Below are 16,119 nucleotides of genomic sequence, written 5' to 3' on the forward strand. Positions count from 1 at the left end.
GTTTGAGCTCCTGTGTTTTGGGCGTGTACATGAAACCTGAGACTGGTATTTCCAGAAATGTGACATGAAAATGTGTCTGGCTACTGTAAACTTGTAAAACATTTAAATAACGGAGGGACTAAATAAAAGGCTTTGTAAAACTCATCTTTAGTGTGCCAAGAAGCCTGTGGAGTCTGTTTTGAGTTAGCGATGATCTTAAATTAGAGACAAATTGCATTTTGTCTAGACAAGCTTGAGAGCGACCTGTAACACTTTTTCAAACACAAGAACACAAGGACTGCAGGGCTGCCTGTCTGTCAACACAGCAGCCCTCACAGGCCACAGGCTCTGGGTGTGGGCCGGCCCCTCTTCCCCTTCTGCTGGTGAATTCTTGGCTGACGTACCTCCACTTTTGTTTTATTATCTGAGGACGTATCCTGTTTTGGATGTTACTATAGAGACCGAGGGAAACAAAAGAATAGCGACTGAGATATTTTTTAGATAATTTCCGTCACTCCTGGACATGTACAGGTTGGCTACAATTACTCACCATTTATCCCAGACACAAGCATCCTTTTACCACCTCCTACTTATCTTAACTAGGTTCCTGGAGTGGAGCAGTGTGAACTTTGCAGCCCATGAAACCAGCATGAAAACAGTAGAGGTGGGTATACCCTCCACTACACCACTTGTGTCGGGTAAAAGACAGAAAAAACTAACAGTACATTCCTTATATTTACTCTGCATCAGAATCTGCACTGGTCACTGAACAGGTCATCCACATTTATTCCAGTTTTCCACTCAGAAACAAGGTGAAAAGGTTACCACTTACGTATTTAACATCTCAGCACAGCATCACCCTTCAAACACATTCTCCATATACCTGAAAGCAAAACAAAGAGCTGGAAATATTAAAAATAACTCCTTTGATATCCAGGCACTGGAAAAATATTGCCGAGGAGCTTAGCTCAATTTTCCATTAAACAGTAAATCTAGAACCAGGCAATTTACTACAGAGCAGTTCTCTTTATTCGCTGGTTTGCTGACTTTAATGGATAGGCTTCATCCTCCTGAGACCCTGTGTCCTCACATTTTGGGTTTACTTGACCTTCTACTTCATTCTTCTTAACTTAGACCCATTGTCCACATTCGTGGACACTTTTTGTGCCATCTAGTGGTAGTAAGAGCACAATACACTAATCCATGTAAAAACAAGATGGCAGCCATTTCTGCTAAGTCAGTCTGCAGGCGATGCCAACACAAAAGTGGACAAGGTCCAAAACCTGATCACATTTTATGGTTGAAACTTGTTTATTTATGATTAATAATGTTTATATTTTGATATGGCAACAAATTTGACATATTTTAACAACAGTAACAAGATAAGACACTGTTAATTAGGAAGTACAAGAATGAGGACATTGGGACTTTAGTATCGTCTCGTTTGAGAACTTTGGGACTTTAGTATTGTCTCGTTTGAGGACATTGGGACTTAATTATTGTTGACAGTATTTCGTTTTTTATACTTATTGGTTCCCACTGATCCCAAATAACTAGAAAAAAATAAAAATGCATACCAAACAAAAGTTCAGGTCTCTGCAGGTTATTCATTAAATCCAGCTTTGCTCCAGTGGATCAAGAAGAAACCTCCCTCAGTAACACAGTGGTACAGTGTAACACTTCTGGTTTTTGCTACATTAAAGGGTAATGACAACCCCTTTTGTAATATTTGGCAACCCTGTCTCGATCATCTTCCTGGTGAACTTGTTGGCCTACTGCAGAAAGGGCTCTTGTCCTTTGTTTTCACAAATAAGTCATAGTTTTTCCCTTTTTTTAACATGGTACCAATGTGTACAAATTGTATATATTGTAATTTACATGTATATTAATACAACCCGTGCATGTTGCCTCATTTATTCATTTCTGTAATTTGGGAGTGGCTGTGTTGTTTGGTTATTTGTGTAAATAATAATAAAATATTAAAAGAAAAAAGACAACTTCTCCCAGGTTTCTCAAGACAGCGAAAAGTAAAGCAACAAGTCCAAGTTTCCCCTGATTGTGTTAGTCAAATGTGCTGTGACATCACATGGATGTAATATAAGGCTCCCATTGCTTGTGCATTGGAGGGAGGACTGAACATCACCAAACAACCAACAAAGAGCACTCTGTCGGTCCTGAGAGAGAGCAAACGACTCGGCTTCCACGTCCAACTGGTAAGTGTCGAATGCAACCTATGATAAGAGATCAATATTATATGAATCCTCACCGGGAGCTGTCATGGGTCAGGCCTGTGCCCACCTTGTTGTGTTGTGCTAATCTGCGGTCAGAAGAAATGATAAACTGTCTGTTTCCCAGATGCTGAAATTTGTGAGTGGTTCCTGGTTCGTTGGTTTTGAATTCCTGTATGTCTGAGTATGTTGAGGCAGTAGAGCACATGGTGATCAAGTGATCAGCTTTGGGCATTCAGGGAGGATGAGACAGGATAACAGAGCAGCTGTTTACAGGGATAGGCTGCCTTAAGGGAAGGGACTCCTCACACTCACTGATAGAGTTGCTGCAGGACAATCAATGAGAGTAAATTCCAGTGATATCTATGATGGATTTAACCCGATGAGTACACATGATGAAATACAGTGCTGTAACTTTTTATTGATGACCTCAAACTTAATCTTTCTGTGCTGTCATGTATTTCTGCTCTCTCTCTCTCTAAATATCGCATGGAAAAAAAACCTGTTTCTATCTTCTCACACAGCTGTGCGGAGACCACTGTGAGGGTGATAACATTAGCTCCCATAGCCATGTGTCTGGCCAGTGTGCAGGCCTGTCAGATGATAACACGACAGCAGTCATACGTTGTCACACAGACGAGGCATGTGGCCGCAGACAGGAAACAGACTCATGGTCCGGATCATTGTTCATTGTGCTTCACCGTTTTCTCTGCTTACTGCTGCAGTTTAGGAGGTGAAAACTTATTAAACAATTAGACAATTAGACAGTCTCATGCAGAAGCTGGTCTCCGCATCATGGTGATTTAGGCTTTGCCTTATGTTCTGCTTTCTTGTTAACAACAGCTGCTCTCGTTTCACCTCCTACTCCTGCTACTACTAATGCAAGAGCAGCTATAGTCAACAGCACATGATGTTGTTCCTCAGAGAAGCCTGAATAGAAAACATATCCAGAGTTAGACTACGAAGATGCAGCATTTTATTGAACTGCTGACATCATGTCATCCTCATACAAGACTGGACTGACTGCAGCCTTATCATTTAACTGAAATCAAATCAGCAAAGTATTCTGACAACAGAAAGTGAAACAAGAAGTAAAGTGTGGGAGAAAGATTTGCAGACAGACTGTCATAAGACTGTGTGAACCTTCAGTACTAACAGAGAGGGATTAATCAATTGGTCAGACTGCTTGTCTCTGGTGTCCCTATCTGCTGTGGTGCTGATCATCCCAAATAATTGATCACAGATTTTACATATCAGTACTGCTATTCTTAGGATAAGGCTTTGTGTCTTTGATGCTGATACTGCTGAATCACTTATCAATCCAAAACAAAGATTTAAGATAATATATTTAACCCCTTAAATAGTAATTCATATATCATTTACTCACATTGTGTTACACTGAATTTGAGAAGAACACTTTCTCGCATGCCTCCATTGTAAATCAAGAATACAAGAACTGAGAAAGAGATCAATGCTAGTAAAAGGAAGTTGTGTTTAACAGCAGCAAAACTATATCAAAACATCCATTTACAAACTCTCACATAACTCACACAGTATAATCTAAGTCTCATTGATCCAGTCGTATGCTCAGTGTCTCCCAAACACATTTTCACCAGGACCTAACTATTTAAAACGCCTCCACATAAACAACACAGTGAAAATACATGTGTTTGGGAGGTAGTGAGCATACAACTGGATAAATGAGACTTGGATTATACTGCATGAGTTGCGTGAGAGTTGCGTAAACAGATGCTTTGATAGAGGTTTGCTGTTGTTAAATGAAGCCATCTTTTCATCAAGAATTTGCTCTATTTTTGGATGCGAGAGAAACATGTTTTTTTTCTTCATAAATTTAATATAACAGGGTGAGCAACTGATATAGAAATGATCATTTTGGAGTTTAAGTATTCCTTTTAAATGCACAAGTGACATTGCTGCAAAATCTTGTGACTGTAATTTGTCTCAGAGTTGAGCAACTGCAGACACTGCCATTGCATGAATAACCCAACAGAAGGTATATTATAGTTGTTAACGTCATAAGATACTCCAATTCACCACTAACATGCAAATAGCTACTGTGTGACTATGAGTTGTTTGCTGCATGGCCTCTTCCCAAGACTGAAACCATTTCTAATGTGTAGACAGTGATGTTAATCCCAGCTGTCTGCTCAATTTGTTCCTCCTCTGATTCAGCAGCAGCTCAGTTTATTATAAGTGAGGATCTACAGGCACAAGAAACAACTCCTGGGCTGACATTCCTAACACGTGGCATTATTTGGGAGGGTGGTCTTTTATTGTGATGTTGATACCGTGTCTTTCTCCACAGACCAGAATGGGACAGAACCAGGATAAACTAGAAGGGGGAGAACAGGCCCTTGGTGAAGCGTTGGAGGAGACAACGCTAAACCCTGACTCTGAAGGAGCAGGCAGTCATACAGGTGATGTCATGGAGGGAGGAAGCTCCTGTGAGGAGGAGGCTGGTAACACCAAGGAAAATTCAGGGGAGCCAGACGCTGAGGATCTGGACGGGAGCCCCGGCCAGGAGCCAACAACACCTTCCAGTGAGAAGCACATAAATTTGTGGGTGAGTCCTTTCGCTGCACAGGAGGTGAGACAGGGAGGGGCTGCAGGAAAGGAGGGAGGAGGAGGAGGAGGAGGCAGGACCACTCCAGTGGTTCCACGGGAGACGAACAAGAACCGAAAGAGTAGCACGAGGATTGAGGAAAGAGCCGGAGCACACAAGCTGTTTAGTCAAATCAAAAGAGAGGAGAAGAAGGCTGAGGAGGAGCCTCAGAGATTCTCAAAGAACAAGATGGAGTATCAGGATGAGGGAAGTGTCCAACATGAGGAGATCCAGGATGAAAACTTCTCATATAAAAGGTCTGGCCCTGCTGTTACCACAGAGGATGCAAACTCTGTGCTGATGAAGATGAGCAGACGTGGAGTTCATGCAGGAAGTGAGCTGGTACTGTCTTTTCAACAAGACCAGCATGACACCAACATGGTTGCAGCTGAAGACATTCAACTCTGTGCAGGAACAGTGGGCCGCTTGAGTGAGAGGAAGGAACCGCCTACCGCTCAATCCCAACATCCTTTGAAAAACAATCTGGAGAAAGAGTCACTATTAGACGTGAGTGATACCATTCACTGTAGACCTCCAAAAGAGAGAACAGATACAAAGGAGGAAGCATGTGAGGTGAGGCCAGTTTGGAACGACTTCTCTTCGACAAAACCAAAAGTCAATGACACTGAGGATCAAAGGGAGTCAGTGAGGCCTTATCTACAAGTGGACACAACTGAAACAACCACAGATCAAGAGATAGACTCATGTTCAGCATCAAATCCAGTCAGTGAGCCCAGTTCAATTTTGGAGAAACTACTGAAGAGAGACAGAAAGGAGACGACCCCAGCTCCTTCAAAAATAAAAAAGGCTGACACAAACAACAAGGTCACCATGGATGTTACTGCAAAGAGGATCCCTGACAGTGCAACAACAGAGCATTTCAACGATAAACTCAATCAGTCAGTATGTGACATGAAGGGATTGAAAGAGAAACCACCTAAAGAAAACCGTGCAACCAAAGAACACCGCATTAAGGATATGGACATGAAACAAGCAGATGCAGCTGATAGTATGACCGCAGATTGTTTTCAGCCTGGAGTGACTGGGAATACTATGTGTAAGAGTTCACTTACAAAATCCCCATGCTCTAAAGCTGATTGTCAGAGTGCAGAGAACATCAACTCAACAGATGCCTCAGCTAATAAGGATATTGAGATAAAGCCAAAAGTGCATACCTTTAGAAATCTGTCTTCAGGCAACTTGCAATCAGCTGTCTCACATGAGAGGACGTCATGTGAGGTGAGTGATGTGATTGCTGAGGAATCTGCACCTTTATCAGTGTCTGATGTGAAGTCTCCACAAACAAAAAGTGATGGTCAAATTGCAGACTCATCCTATTTACTTTCTGCTGACACAACAGACACCAGTACTATAAGACCACCTCTACAAATAAAAAGTGACAGTGAGTGCAAATCATCCCCAGATGCTCAATCTGTGAGGAGGAGGAAGGTGAAGGGCTCGACTGAGGACACTGCAACACCAGCTGTGGATGCTGGCTCAGTTTTGGTTGCAGCCAGCACAGTTATCTCAGAGGAAAGCCACCAGGCCACAAAGCAGGATCTTGATATGACACTTAACACAGACAATGCGATGCCAGATCATCATGATGAACAACCTGGCAAAGATGGAGATGACAGAGTCTTGAAGAGAGATAAATCCCAAAGCACTCCCAGATCTAGGCCTGTCTCAGAGCTCATAAAGGAGACCATTCAACTGCACGAAAAGCTGCAGCACCAGGATTGGCCAAAGCCAGCTGAAGTCAAGCCTGAAGAGCAGGGCCAGTCTGTGAAGGTGGCGCAGATGAAGGCAGCTTTCGACTCAGCTCAGAAATCCCCTGACAAGGCAATCGACAGGAAGCCATCAATGAGAAGAGGTAAGAGTAACATCTAGCTTACAGTAATGTATATATATACCATAGTATCAAATGAGTAGAAGCTGTGGAGAACACATGAGGCCTAATAGGATAGCAGGTAAATTAATCAGTGAGTCATTTTTATTTAAAAAACAATTAACCAATGGAGTCTGCTTTCCTGGTCCATGAACCATGATACTGTGGGCTGCCAGATTCACCACAAACACTTGCATCAGCCTTCATCTACAAGACTGAGGGAGGGTGAAGAGAAAAAAAGATTGGATGATGGAATACAGCTGTTTTCTTCTGTCAAAGGTCTGCATTACTCTGGGTGTGTGAAATGACGCCATCTTGTGGTGCTGTAATACACTTGTGGTACATTGTGTTCTTCAGGAGGATTGGGATACATTTTTGATGTCATAAAATTATATCAAGAACAGTAATACTGTGCAAGCATGTTCTATGGTTTCACTGTGTATCACAAAGTGGATGTTATGGCTGTCATATTATCATGGACATTAGAGGCAGCCTGAATAATTTTTTTTAATAGGATCAAGGAATCTCTTTCTCTCACAGAACCATTCATAACCAGCCATATACACTTATATTCATATATTTATCTTTGGTATTCATAAAGCTACACCCATTTAATCACAGTCGCATGTATCATGATCATGTATATTGCGATACACTGCAATTTATTACCTGTTTTCAATTGCAAATCATGTCCTCAATGCAAAACTTTGCCAACATGTGTTTTATCCAATGAGATAAAAAATTTCAGTCTGTTCCTCTCATTTCAGTCATTTTTATTACCACAAAATGTATCTAGGGGACTGAAAAAGCTATGGGTTTATTACTCTAGTCGGCCACCAAAAGTTTAATTCATATTTGCAATATTAATAATTGAAATAATAAAAAAATATCGATACTTATTGGCATCCATGTGTCGATGTGATATCGCAATACTGTGTATTGATTTTTTTCCCTTACCCCTAATATATACTGTATATATTATGGGCCCTCTTGCCTCATTTAGCTGCTCCATAATGCTGTCGGATGGGTGAGTGGGTTGCACTTATTTACCCTGCCAGAAGAAGAAAGTACATAAATCATTTTAGCCTAATTGATAAATAAATTGTATAATTTCTATGAGTAAAATGCCACTTCTCTAAATTATATGATTATAATATAATGGGGAGACAATGATAAATAGATAATAAATAGATGAAATAGATAATATGAGTGTCACATTAATACCACAGGAGATTAAAAAGCCATAAAACCACCTTATAACACACTATTAATGGTGATTTTTGGTGACTGGGAAACTGAAAAAAGGAGGCGTCCGTTCTGTTCCTTGTTAACCTAACCGCCACTCTGATTGGCTGTTGGAGCTGTCCGTCAAAGACCACTTATCCAATCAGAGCTCGCCAAGCCAAGGCAGGGGGCGGGACTAGCGTCAGAGTGGGGAAAGAGCACACAGAGCGAGCGGTGTCAGCAGCACAGCAGCGGCTCCGGCAGAGGGAGGAATCAAGTGGGATACGCGTTGGGCTGTGTTATATCATTCGGCTTTCGGGAATACTTTCATTTTCCTCTCAGAAGGTAGGTTAAAGATTAAAATAATTGTTTAGACTCTATTTGGTGTTCTTACGCCTTTTGAATTTGTTTCAGCGGTCCTTGTTTGTCCATGTACAGCCATCCAGACAGGAAAGTGCATGCGCTAGCTAAAATGAATCGGGATAGTCTGAGGAACTGTTTTTTAAGCTAGCGCTAGCCTTCGGCGGCGGTTAGGTGACAATGCCAAAAAAGTTTATAACCGATAACCAAAGCAGTTGCTGGTTTCACGCGAGGTTTTTGCTCCGTTTGGGTGGGTTTGGCTGATAATTGACGGCGTGAAATGTGCTGTTGCACGTTATTGAACGGGGTGGGGTAGCTAACCATAGTGCGGCAGGAAAACTTATCTCAGAAACGATAGATCCACATACACGGAGGTGCAGGCAGCACAACCGCGCCCTGGCCCCTGGCACCCTCACTGAATATTGGCTCTGCACATAGAACAATAGGCTCCAAACACACTGATATCCAAGAATTAACTCTTTCGGCTATTATTTTTTTGTCACAATGATTAAATTCCAGTATCCGGAATATTCATCCAGATGCCAGGTTCAGATTTGACCCACTAACACACTGGTATGGAAGATAAATGGGAGAGGGTCATAAAGCATGCTAGCGACTACAATGTTAACTTAACCAAATGTATAATCACTGCGTCCTGCACGAGCTCTGCTTGTTTGGCCATGACACGTGCAGAATTGTTTGACCGGATGAATGCAGAATATGTGCAGATAACCTCCTCAACCTTTTATAGTATTTATTATCTATGAGGGCAGACAGAAATGTGGTGTAGCTGCACCTGAGTGTGTGTTTGAGTCAATCAGTATCATGCTGACAGCTGTTTTTAATTAGGAGTCCTTCTGCAGCAAAACAAAGGTTTGGTTTAGTTGTGTTCAAGTCAAATTAAGACAGGGTACATTATTTATTAGCACTTTTCCTTGTATTCAGAGTCACTTTATTGCCTGTTTAGTCTGATCAACCTAGATGTTTTATTTAAAGTTTCCACAGCTGGACCAAATATGTTTTAACTAAACAGAGTTTGCACATTAATGATTTTTTTTGGCAAGGAAATGTAATGAAGTGTGTCACGAGTAGTGCTGCCTCATTAGCATTATTGATAGTCTGTCCATTTTTTTGGTCCATCACAAAGTCTATTAAAAGTGAAACACAAAAATAGTGTCCATCCCTAGCTATGAGAGCCAAAGATGTCTTTTAAATGTCCCGATTGAGCCCTTATATATTCAATTAAATATGACACAAACAGAGAGAAGCAGCAAATCCTTACATCTGAGTAGGCAGGTAGGCTCTGGCAGTTGATAAAATAATGGACATAATCAATTTGTTCATTTTTCTGCCCCTCAGCTAATCAATTCATTGACTGATTGGTTCAGCTCTGGTCACAAGTACTGTGAATTAGCCTCACCCTTAAAAATTTGACTTGGCGCTGTGAGTAATGTGATTCTCAAACATCATATTGAACATTTATGAAAAACTGGAGAGTGTAGGGAGATCATTAAAGACACTCCACTCCTCAGTTAGTAGTTGTAAATAGTCTCAGTAGTTGAGCCCTAGTAGCTGGGTGATGACCTAGATAGTCCTCTGTGTGACCCCTCCATCTGTACGCCACCACCGGCTCATTTGCTTGCTCATGACAATAGGGCAGTTTGACTCGTAATGACCGTGGTTAGTGTGCCAAAAGGGCAACATGATTTGCATATTTAGCCCCTGTCTTGGACTGGATTACTTAGGTCCCATGTGTAATCAGCTTTGGGATTGCAGGAGTTTCCCTCGCTGAGACTCGTCGTGGGATGCAGAGCAGGTGAAGACTGACAGGGCGACCCCAGGGTCGACAGTCAGCAGTGCTACAGCTGTGTTTGGGCTTGTTAACCATTCCAGACGCATCAACCTCTGCTGGTTGTGCTGCGGTACAAGGTCTTTAGAAGTGCGTAGCCTGCCTTCCTATGGCAGGGCAGAGAGAGGAAGTTGGTCAGGAAGCAGAGGGAAATAAGCATAAGATGTAAGGGAGAGTTAGTTCCTATCAACTGCAGCAAGGAGTGTTGGTGTGGGCTGTGGTGTACTTACCAGTGCCTATCTAACATTTTGAATTGGTTTCAGGAAGATCACTAAGATTTGTATCCAGCATGTCCACTCCATTGATTTCATCGGTGTCTATGGAGGTCTGGCTAAGTCCAGCTGTTCGCTGCTGAACATCTGAAGTCATTGTTCATTATTGTACTGAAATAGTTAGGAAGTAGGTTCAGGCTTCGGCTTTGTTTTGTTGACTAAGGAATATGTGCATTAGATAGAACGTAGCCCAGCAGCAGTTTGGTATTTCTCTCCTGTTAGTTAGTCCTCATAGTAGTCTGCTGGAATAATCCATATTCATGTGGAAAGAAGCTAAATACTTGGTCAACACCCAAAGAGTGCATTCTTTTAACATGTCTGACATACCTCAGTTTGTGTCCAGTCCTGTCTGCGCAAGATGTTATCTCACTCCACATTTTCAAGAAGACTTTCCGCCAGAAACTCTCTAAATGACATGCCGCAACTTGAAAATTTAACTGTTTTTTTAAGTTCACTTTAACTATGGTTTGTCTGTGCTACAGATTTTTTTATAGGCAAGATGTCCATCCTAAAGGATAGGTGGGAAGAAACATCTCATTATCTAACCACCTGCTTGGCATATTAGTGTGTTTGTTTGTTTGGAACAGCCTGAGGATGAAGAGGATCACATACCTAAATCTGTGTCCCTAATTGCTTACGCAGTAGAAAACAAACAGTGTTTTTCGTGTGAGATAGAATTGTTTAAGGACATAACCCAATACTCTATACTGTTTAATAAGCCACAATTAAGTATTTTAGATTTATAAATCTAAGTAGTTGTCTCTCTCAGCTTCTTAGATGCAGGTGTTTGTTTCACAATCTGTGTGTAGACTTTATAGAAATATATTTGCTTGGAATGGCAATCAAAAATGAAGTTCATGCCCTCTCCTATTTTGACTTACCTCTTTCAGCTTTGTAGTTTTCTGCACACAGAATAATAGCGTTTCTTCCACTGGTCTTTCCCACCACAGCTGACAACATCTGTTGAAATGGAGCAGTGGTGTGTACATGGGGGGAGGGGGAAGTGGCTGAACAGGAAGAGGAAGGGATATGCTTTGTACTCCGAAGCTGTATTATTTAGGAGTTGACTTTTTTTATTTTTAAATTGAACAATAGGGTTGTATTTGTCCTCTTGTGGTGTCTGTTGTGTTTCTCACCTGACAGGAAAGGAGCAAGTGAAAACTTGGGCAGAGGTTAAATGGTCAGGTTGTGTTGCTGCAGATACTAAAGTACACACAAACACTGATAAAAACTAGAGCTTTTCCTCTTCTGAGTCATTTAATAGGATTTTAAAGTGGTCTCTTTAAACCTTGACTTTTAAGTAGGATAAGAAGTTTAGGAGTTAGTCTTTTAAGTCTAACCGCACAGAAATTGATAGAGCTGAGAATGGGGTCTGTGCTGGAGTACATTTTAAGGCATGCTCAGCATCACACTAAACATACAGACGTGATCTGACATTTATGTTTCCTATCTTTGAAATCGGAGGAGTCTGTTTTTCCTGTTTTTGGAATGAGGAAGTTGGCGACACCTCCTCATTTGACCTCTGGTGTTGAAATATTGTCATCTTTAAATGTCTGACACACTATGTGCTATTATTGATGCATACACATAACCTTTACCTGGAATTTGATTGGACCTGGTGATTGGTTCTGTCTATGTTACAGAGCATTGAGCTGGACTTTGAGCCACGTCGCTCTTGTGTCTGCAAATCTCATTTCCTATGAAGTATAAAAGAATACAATAGCATTCCTTGAAACACTGGCGCGTAATGTATGGTGTTCCAGCAGTGTTTAAATTGAGTGGAGCACATACTGCATGGTCACTTGGGGTGAGAGAGAGGTGAAAAAACAACACCTTATCTCATTGTTGCAAAAAAGCACTGGAATGTAGCTGGAATCTGATTACAATGGTGGTCCGTGGCCCTGGTTACAGGAAGGGGATTTAGGTGGCGTCTCATGTGGTCTTGGTGACAAAAGGCAAAAGGCAGCCAGTGTATGGGGAGCACTGAGGCGATATCACTGGCGTGTGTAGTGGCGGCGAGGGGTGGCAGGGGTAAAGAAAAGTGTGGGAAAGAAAAGTCTGTGGCTAGTAAGTCTCTAAATTTACAATATCAACCTTTTATGACAATAAAATACCAGTACTGTGAAGAATATGTATACATTCATTGCAGGCTGCAGCCGGCTTATATTGTAGACATATTGGTCTACCATGTGTTGGGGGATGTAACTTCTATGCATGGCCTGCAGTGACCCGGACTGTGGCTACCACTATGATGCTAACAGTCACATAGCAGGGAAGCTGGCAACAATAACAATGATGAAAAGTACCAACAAACAAAGGAACTACAAATCTAAACATGTAGCAGATAAGAGCTGTTGAGAAACATGGCTGAGCCTTGTTTTATTTACTGATTACATGTATCCTCATAGGGCTTTATGCATGCCAGTTACCTCAGCTTTAGACTACGTTATCTTAAGATAATTGTGTTATTGCTCATGCAGCAGCCGCTATGATTTTATATTTTCTAGCGCTGAAACAATCAAATAGTCAAGCAGTTATGCTGACCAAGGCTCTTATACCCTTTTCTTGTTGTTCTTGTTGTTGTTGTTGTATTTGGAAGTGTCTCTCCGGCTTCACCTTGAGGCTGTAGGGAGGCTAGTGGGTTTTTGCTGTCCATCAAGCTCAACCTGTTGTGAGAAACGGGTCTATTTTCTGTCAACATTACAGTCGATACCCCTTCAGGAGAATGACCTCGGACAGAACCATCTCAGACATGTTTATACTGGGCATGTTTGATAATAAAAGCTGAAAGAGTAGTAATTTGATTTAATTTAATTTGATGCTCTGGCTGTAACTGACTGTTATTATTTTTATTGTCAATTAATCTGTTGATTATTTTCTTGATAAATCAATTTGTTGTTTGGTTTATAAAATGGGAAAAAATGGCAAATTGTTGATTAGTGTTTCCCATGATGTCCTCAAATGTCTTATTTTTTCACAACCAAAAGATAATTAGTTTACTGCCATGGAGGAGTAAAGAAACAAAAACATATTAACTTTTAGAAGAAGCTGGAATCAGAGTTTTGATTCTTTCTTTTCCTTAAAAAAATTACTAAAACCGATTAATCAATTATTATTTAAAGTCGACGACAAATAATCATTGCAGCTCTATGTTATGCACATTTAGTATAGGGAAATACACAGTATACACAGTTTCCAAAATAACGGTTGTGGAGACTGTTTAGGCTTTGTCATAATTCTGCTCTAATTCTCCCGTCCCTCCCTCTCTCACATCAGCTCATCCCGATTTGTGGCTGGGATTTTCATGTTATGTCACATCTCACTCACCAAGTGCACCATGACACACAGAGCATCAAGGACAGTTTGCACCCCGTAAAACAAGGTGGTGAAAAGATAGACAGGCTGTATCTGTACAGTTTGTATTGACAAACTCAGTTCACTCTTGTTTTGCCTGTCGTCCAGAATAGGCTATTATCTTTGGATTTCACAGAGCCGTAATAGGCAGTGAGTTTTAATCCTGGTTAGGCTGGTTATCTGCCGTACTAGCGGGGATCTTATTGTCCAAGTGTTGTAGGTAAACAGTTAAGTACATCTCACTCTTGTCCAAACATTTCTCTGGAACTTAAGTGTTGTCTTCTGACATCTCTCTAAACAACTTCTTAACAACGACTGCTGGGTATGTTTTTATCAGGGTGGGGCAGTAATATGTAATAATGTTATTCTCTTTGAGCCTTGTCAATGAGAAACCAGCTGGGGAACAAATAGCTGTTGGCAGAATGGGGTGGCCCCATGTTTTAATTGGAACATGTGAGCACAACTGAATGTGGCAGGGATAGGCAGCATTAAATGTCTCGTGTCACTGAGGATGTGCCAAAATATTAGGCCTACATGTTCATGCACATGCTCCAAAATCTATACACAGTGGATATCCTCACCTCCAATGACTCAATTGCACAAAACTAAAAAGAGAAATTTTGATTTTCCCAATGGTCATCTCCAAGTGCTTCATTAATCTGAGCGTTCAGTTACTGAGATTCATCGTGGATCAAGTGACAGAAAAGGTGTTTGTTCTTCCAGTAACACATTTGGGCACACTGACCAAACACGAGCCCTCGCTGAGCTTTCTTTTTTTGTACTTGTTTCCTCCCTGTAGCTGTTTTGCAGTCTTATGTCAGAGCAAAACAATTTCCACTTGGTTTAATGGAACGCAGCAGTCTGTACTGTGACTGTGAGGTAGACATGAGAGGAAGACAATCCATGGCCTAACACTGTCAGCTCTACAGCGAACATGAAGATGCTAAATTCTGCCATTATCACCTTCCTTTTCATACCATTTCCTTTAATTGTTAAATATAGGATTGTGTATTTGAGACTGCATGACAAGACTGACATTTACTGATATTACAGGAAGCACAATCCTATAACTTGAAGTCTTTTAGTGTGATCAGAATAACCAGTGGAAGTGAAGTATAGCTCTTAATTTTTCACAAGACCCACTTTCCTCAACAGAATTGTCAGATGTGAATGGAATTGAGGAATGCACGGAAGGATGCTTAAAAACTGTGTCACACTGGTTCCATTTCCTGTTGGTCATTTCCTCAGGCTGTGGGGTCCTCCTTTTGTCTCTGCACATCAGGGTCAGCTCTGCTGGCTCAAGAGGCAATAAGGTACATAGCTCTCCATTCATCTGATTTGCCCCAACAGATACTTGCGGTCTTTTCGCTTGAATTAGGGCTGGATCAGTGAGCTGTAAATCTCAGGAGAGTGTCACCGAGTAGCCCAGCATTCCCCTAAGGTGTGTCTGTCTGTCTGTCTGTCTTTCTGTCTTGCTCTCTGGTGTGTGTGTGTCTGGCTGTCAGACTGGTGCCGGCCTTTTACAGCCCCTGCTGACAATGTTGCATGCAAATGTCAGCCGTGATCATTATGACGTTAATGTCTGGGAAAGGGAATGGGTCATAAAAGCTGAATAATAAATAATTGATTTGCAGGATTCAGCGCTGACACTCTCTAATTTGGCTCCTGCAGTTATGTAGAGGTCGTTGCGTTTTCCATGAATTTGTTTTTTGTCATTTTAAAAGATAAAGAGCTCACTTCATCGTTCAGTTTTTATTGATGGAAATAATTTTATTTTTATTTTAACTTAGCCTATTCATTACTGTGTGCTCACCGGAAGAGACAAAGCAATCTTATAGTGGTTTGTATAAAGTTATTTCCTTTGTGTTTAGAGTTAATGTGTTCACAATTAGCCCCAGGACTTTCTGTGGTAGCCACAAAGTCTTACAGGACGTTGGCTGTTTGGATAAGGCCTTTGCTATTTTTGAGCGGAATAACTCTGCCCCTCAGGGTCCTTTTGTGCTGCTCTTTAAATCACAAAAACTCAAAACAAAAGCTACTATTTGGATACTATAATGGTACCAGCTTTCAATTTGATATTAGTTGTGAATATTAATTAAAAATACAGTGTTTTGTTTGCTTCTGTGTAGTTTCTAGACTATGAAGCAACATTTTTTAAACAGAAGTGACATGATATACACTGCTCAAAAAAATAAAGGGAACACTAAAATAACACATCCCAGATCTGAATGAATGAAAAATTCTTATTAAATACTTTGTTCTGTACATAGTTGAATGTGCTGACAACAAAATCACACAAAAATTATCAATGGAAATCAAATTTATTAACCCATGGAGGTCTG

General features: G+C 41.0%; 1 protein-coding gene across 2 annotated transcripts in view; it reads left to right on the top strand.

The window, feature by feature from the left end:
• The first annotated feature begins 6,222 nt into the window (after window positions 1-6,222).
• Window positions 6,223-16,119, top strand: part of LOC126393822 (coronin-1C-A) — a 38,326-nt gene continuing 28,429 nt past the window's right edge. The window contains exon 1 of one of the 2 annotated variants that reach the window (XM_050050191.1): window positions 6,223-6,703. In XM_050050191.1, coding sequence (XP_049906148.1) covers window positions 6,397-6,703 — 307 coding nt within the window. In that variant the 5' untranslated portion in view covers window positions 6,223-6,396. Of the gene's footprint in view, window positions 6,704-8,158; window positions 8,288-16,119 lie in introns of those variants that run through there. The other variant, XM_050050192.1, reaches the window with a different exon arrangement.

Source organism: Epinephelus moara, chromosome 8 (assembly GCF_006386435.1).
Source record: "Epinephelus moara isolate mb chromosome 8, YSFRI_EMoa_1.0, whole genome shotgun sequence".
NCBI lineage: Eukaryota > Metazoa > Chordata > Actinopteri > Perciformes > Serranidae > Epinephelus > Epinephelus moara.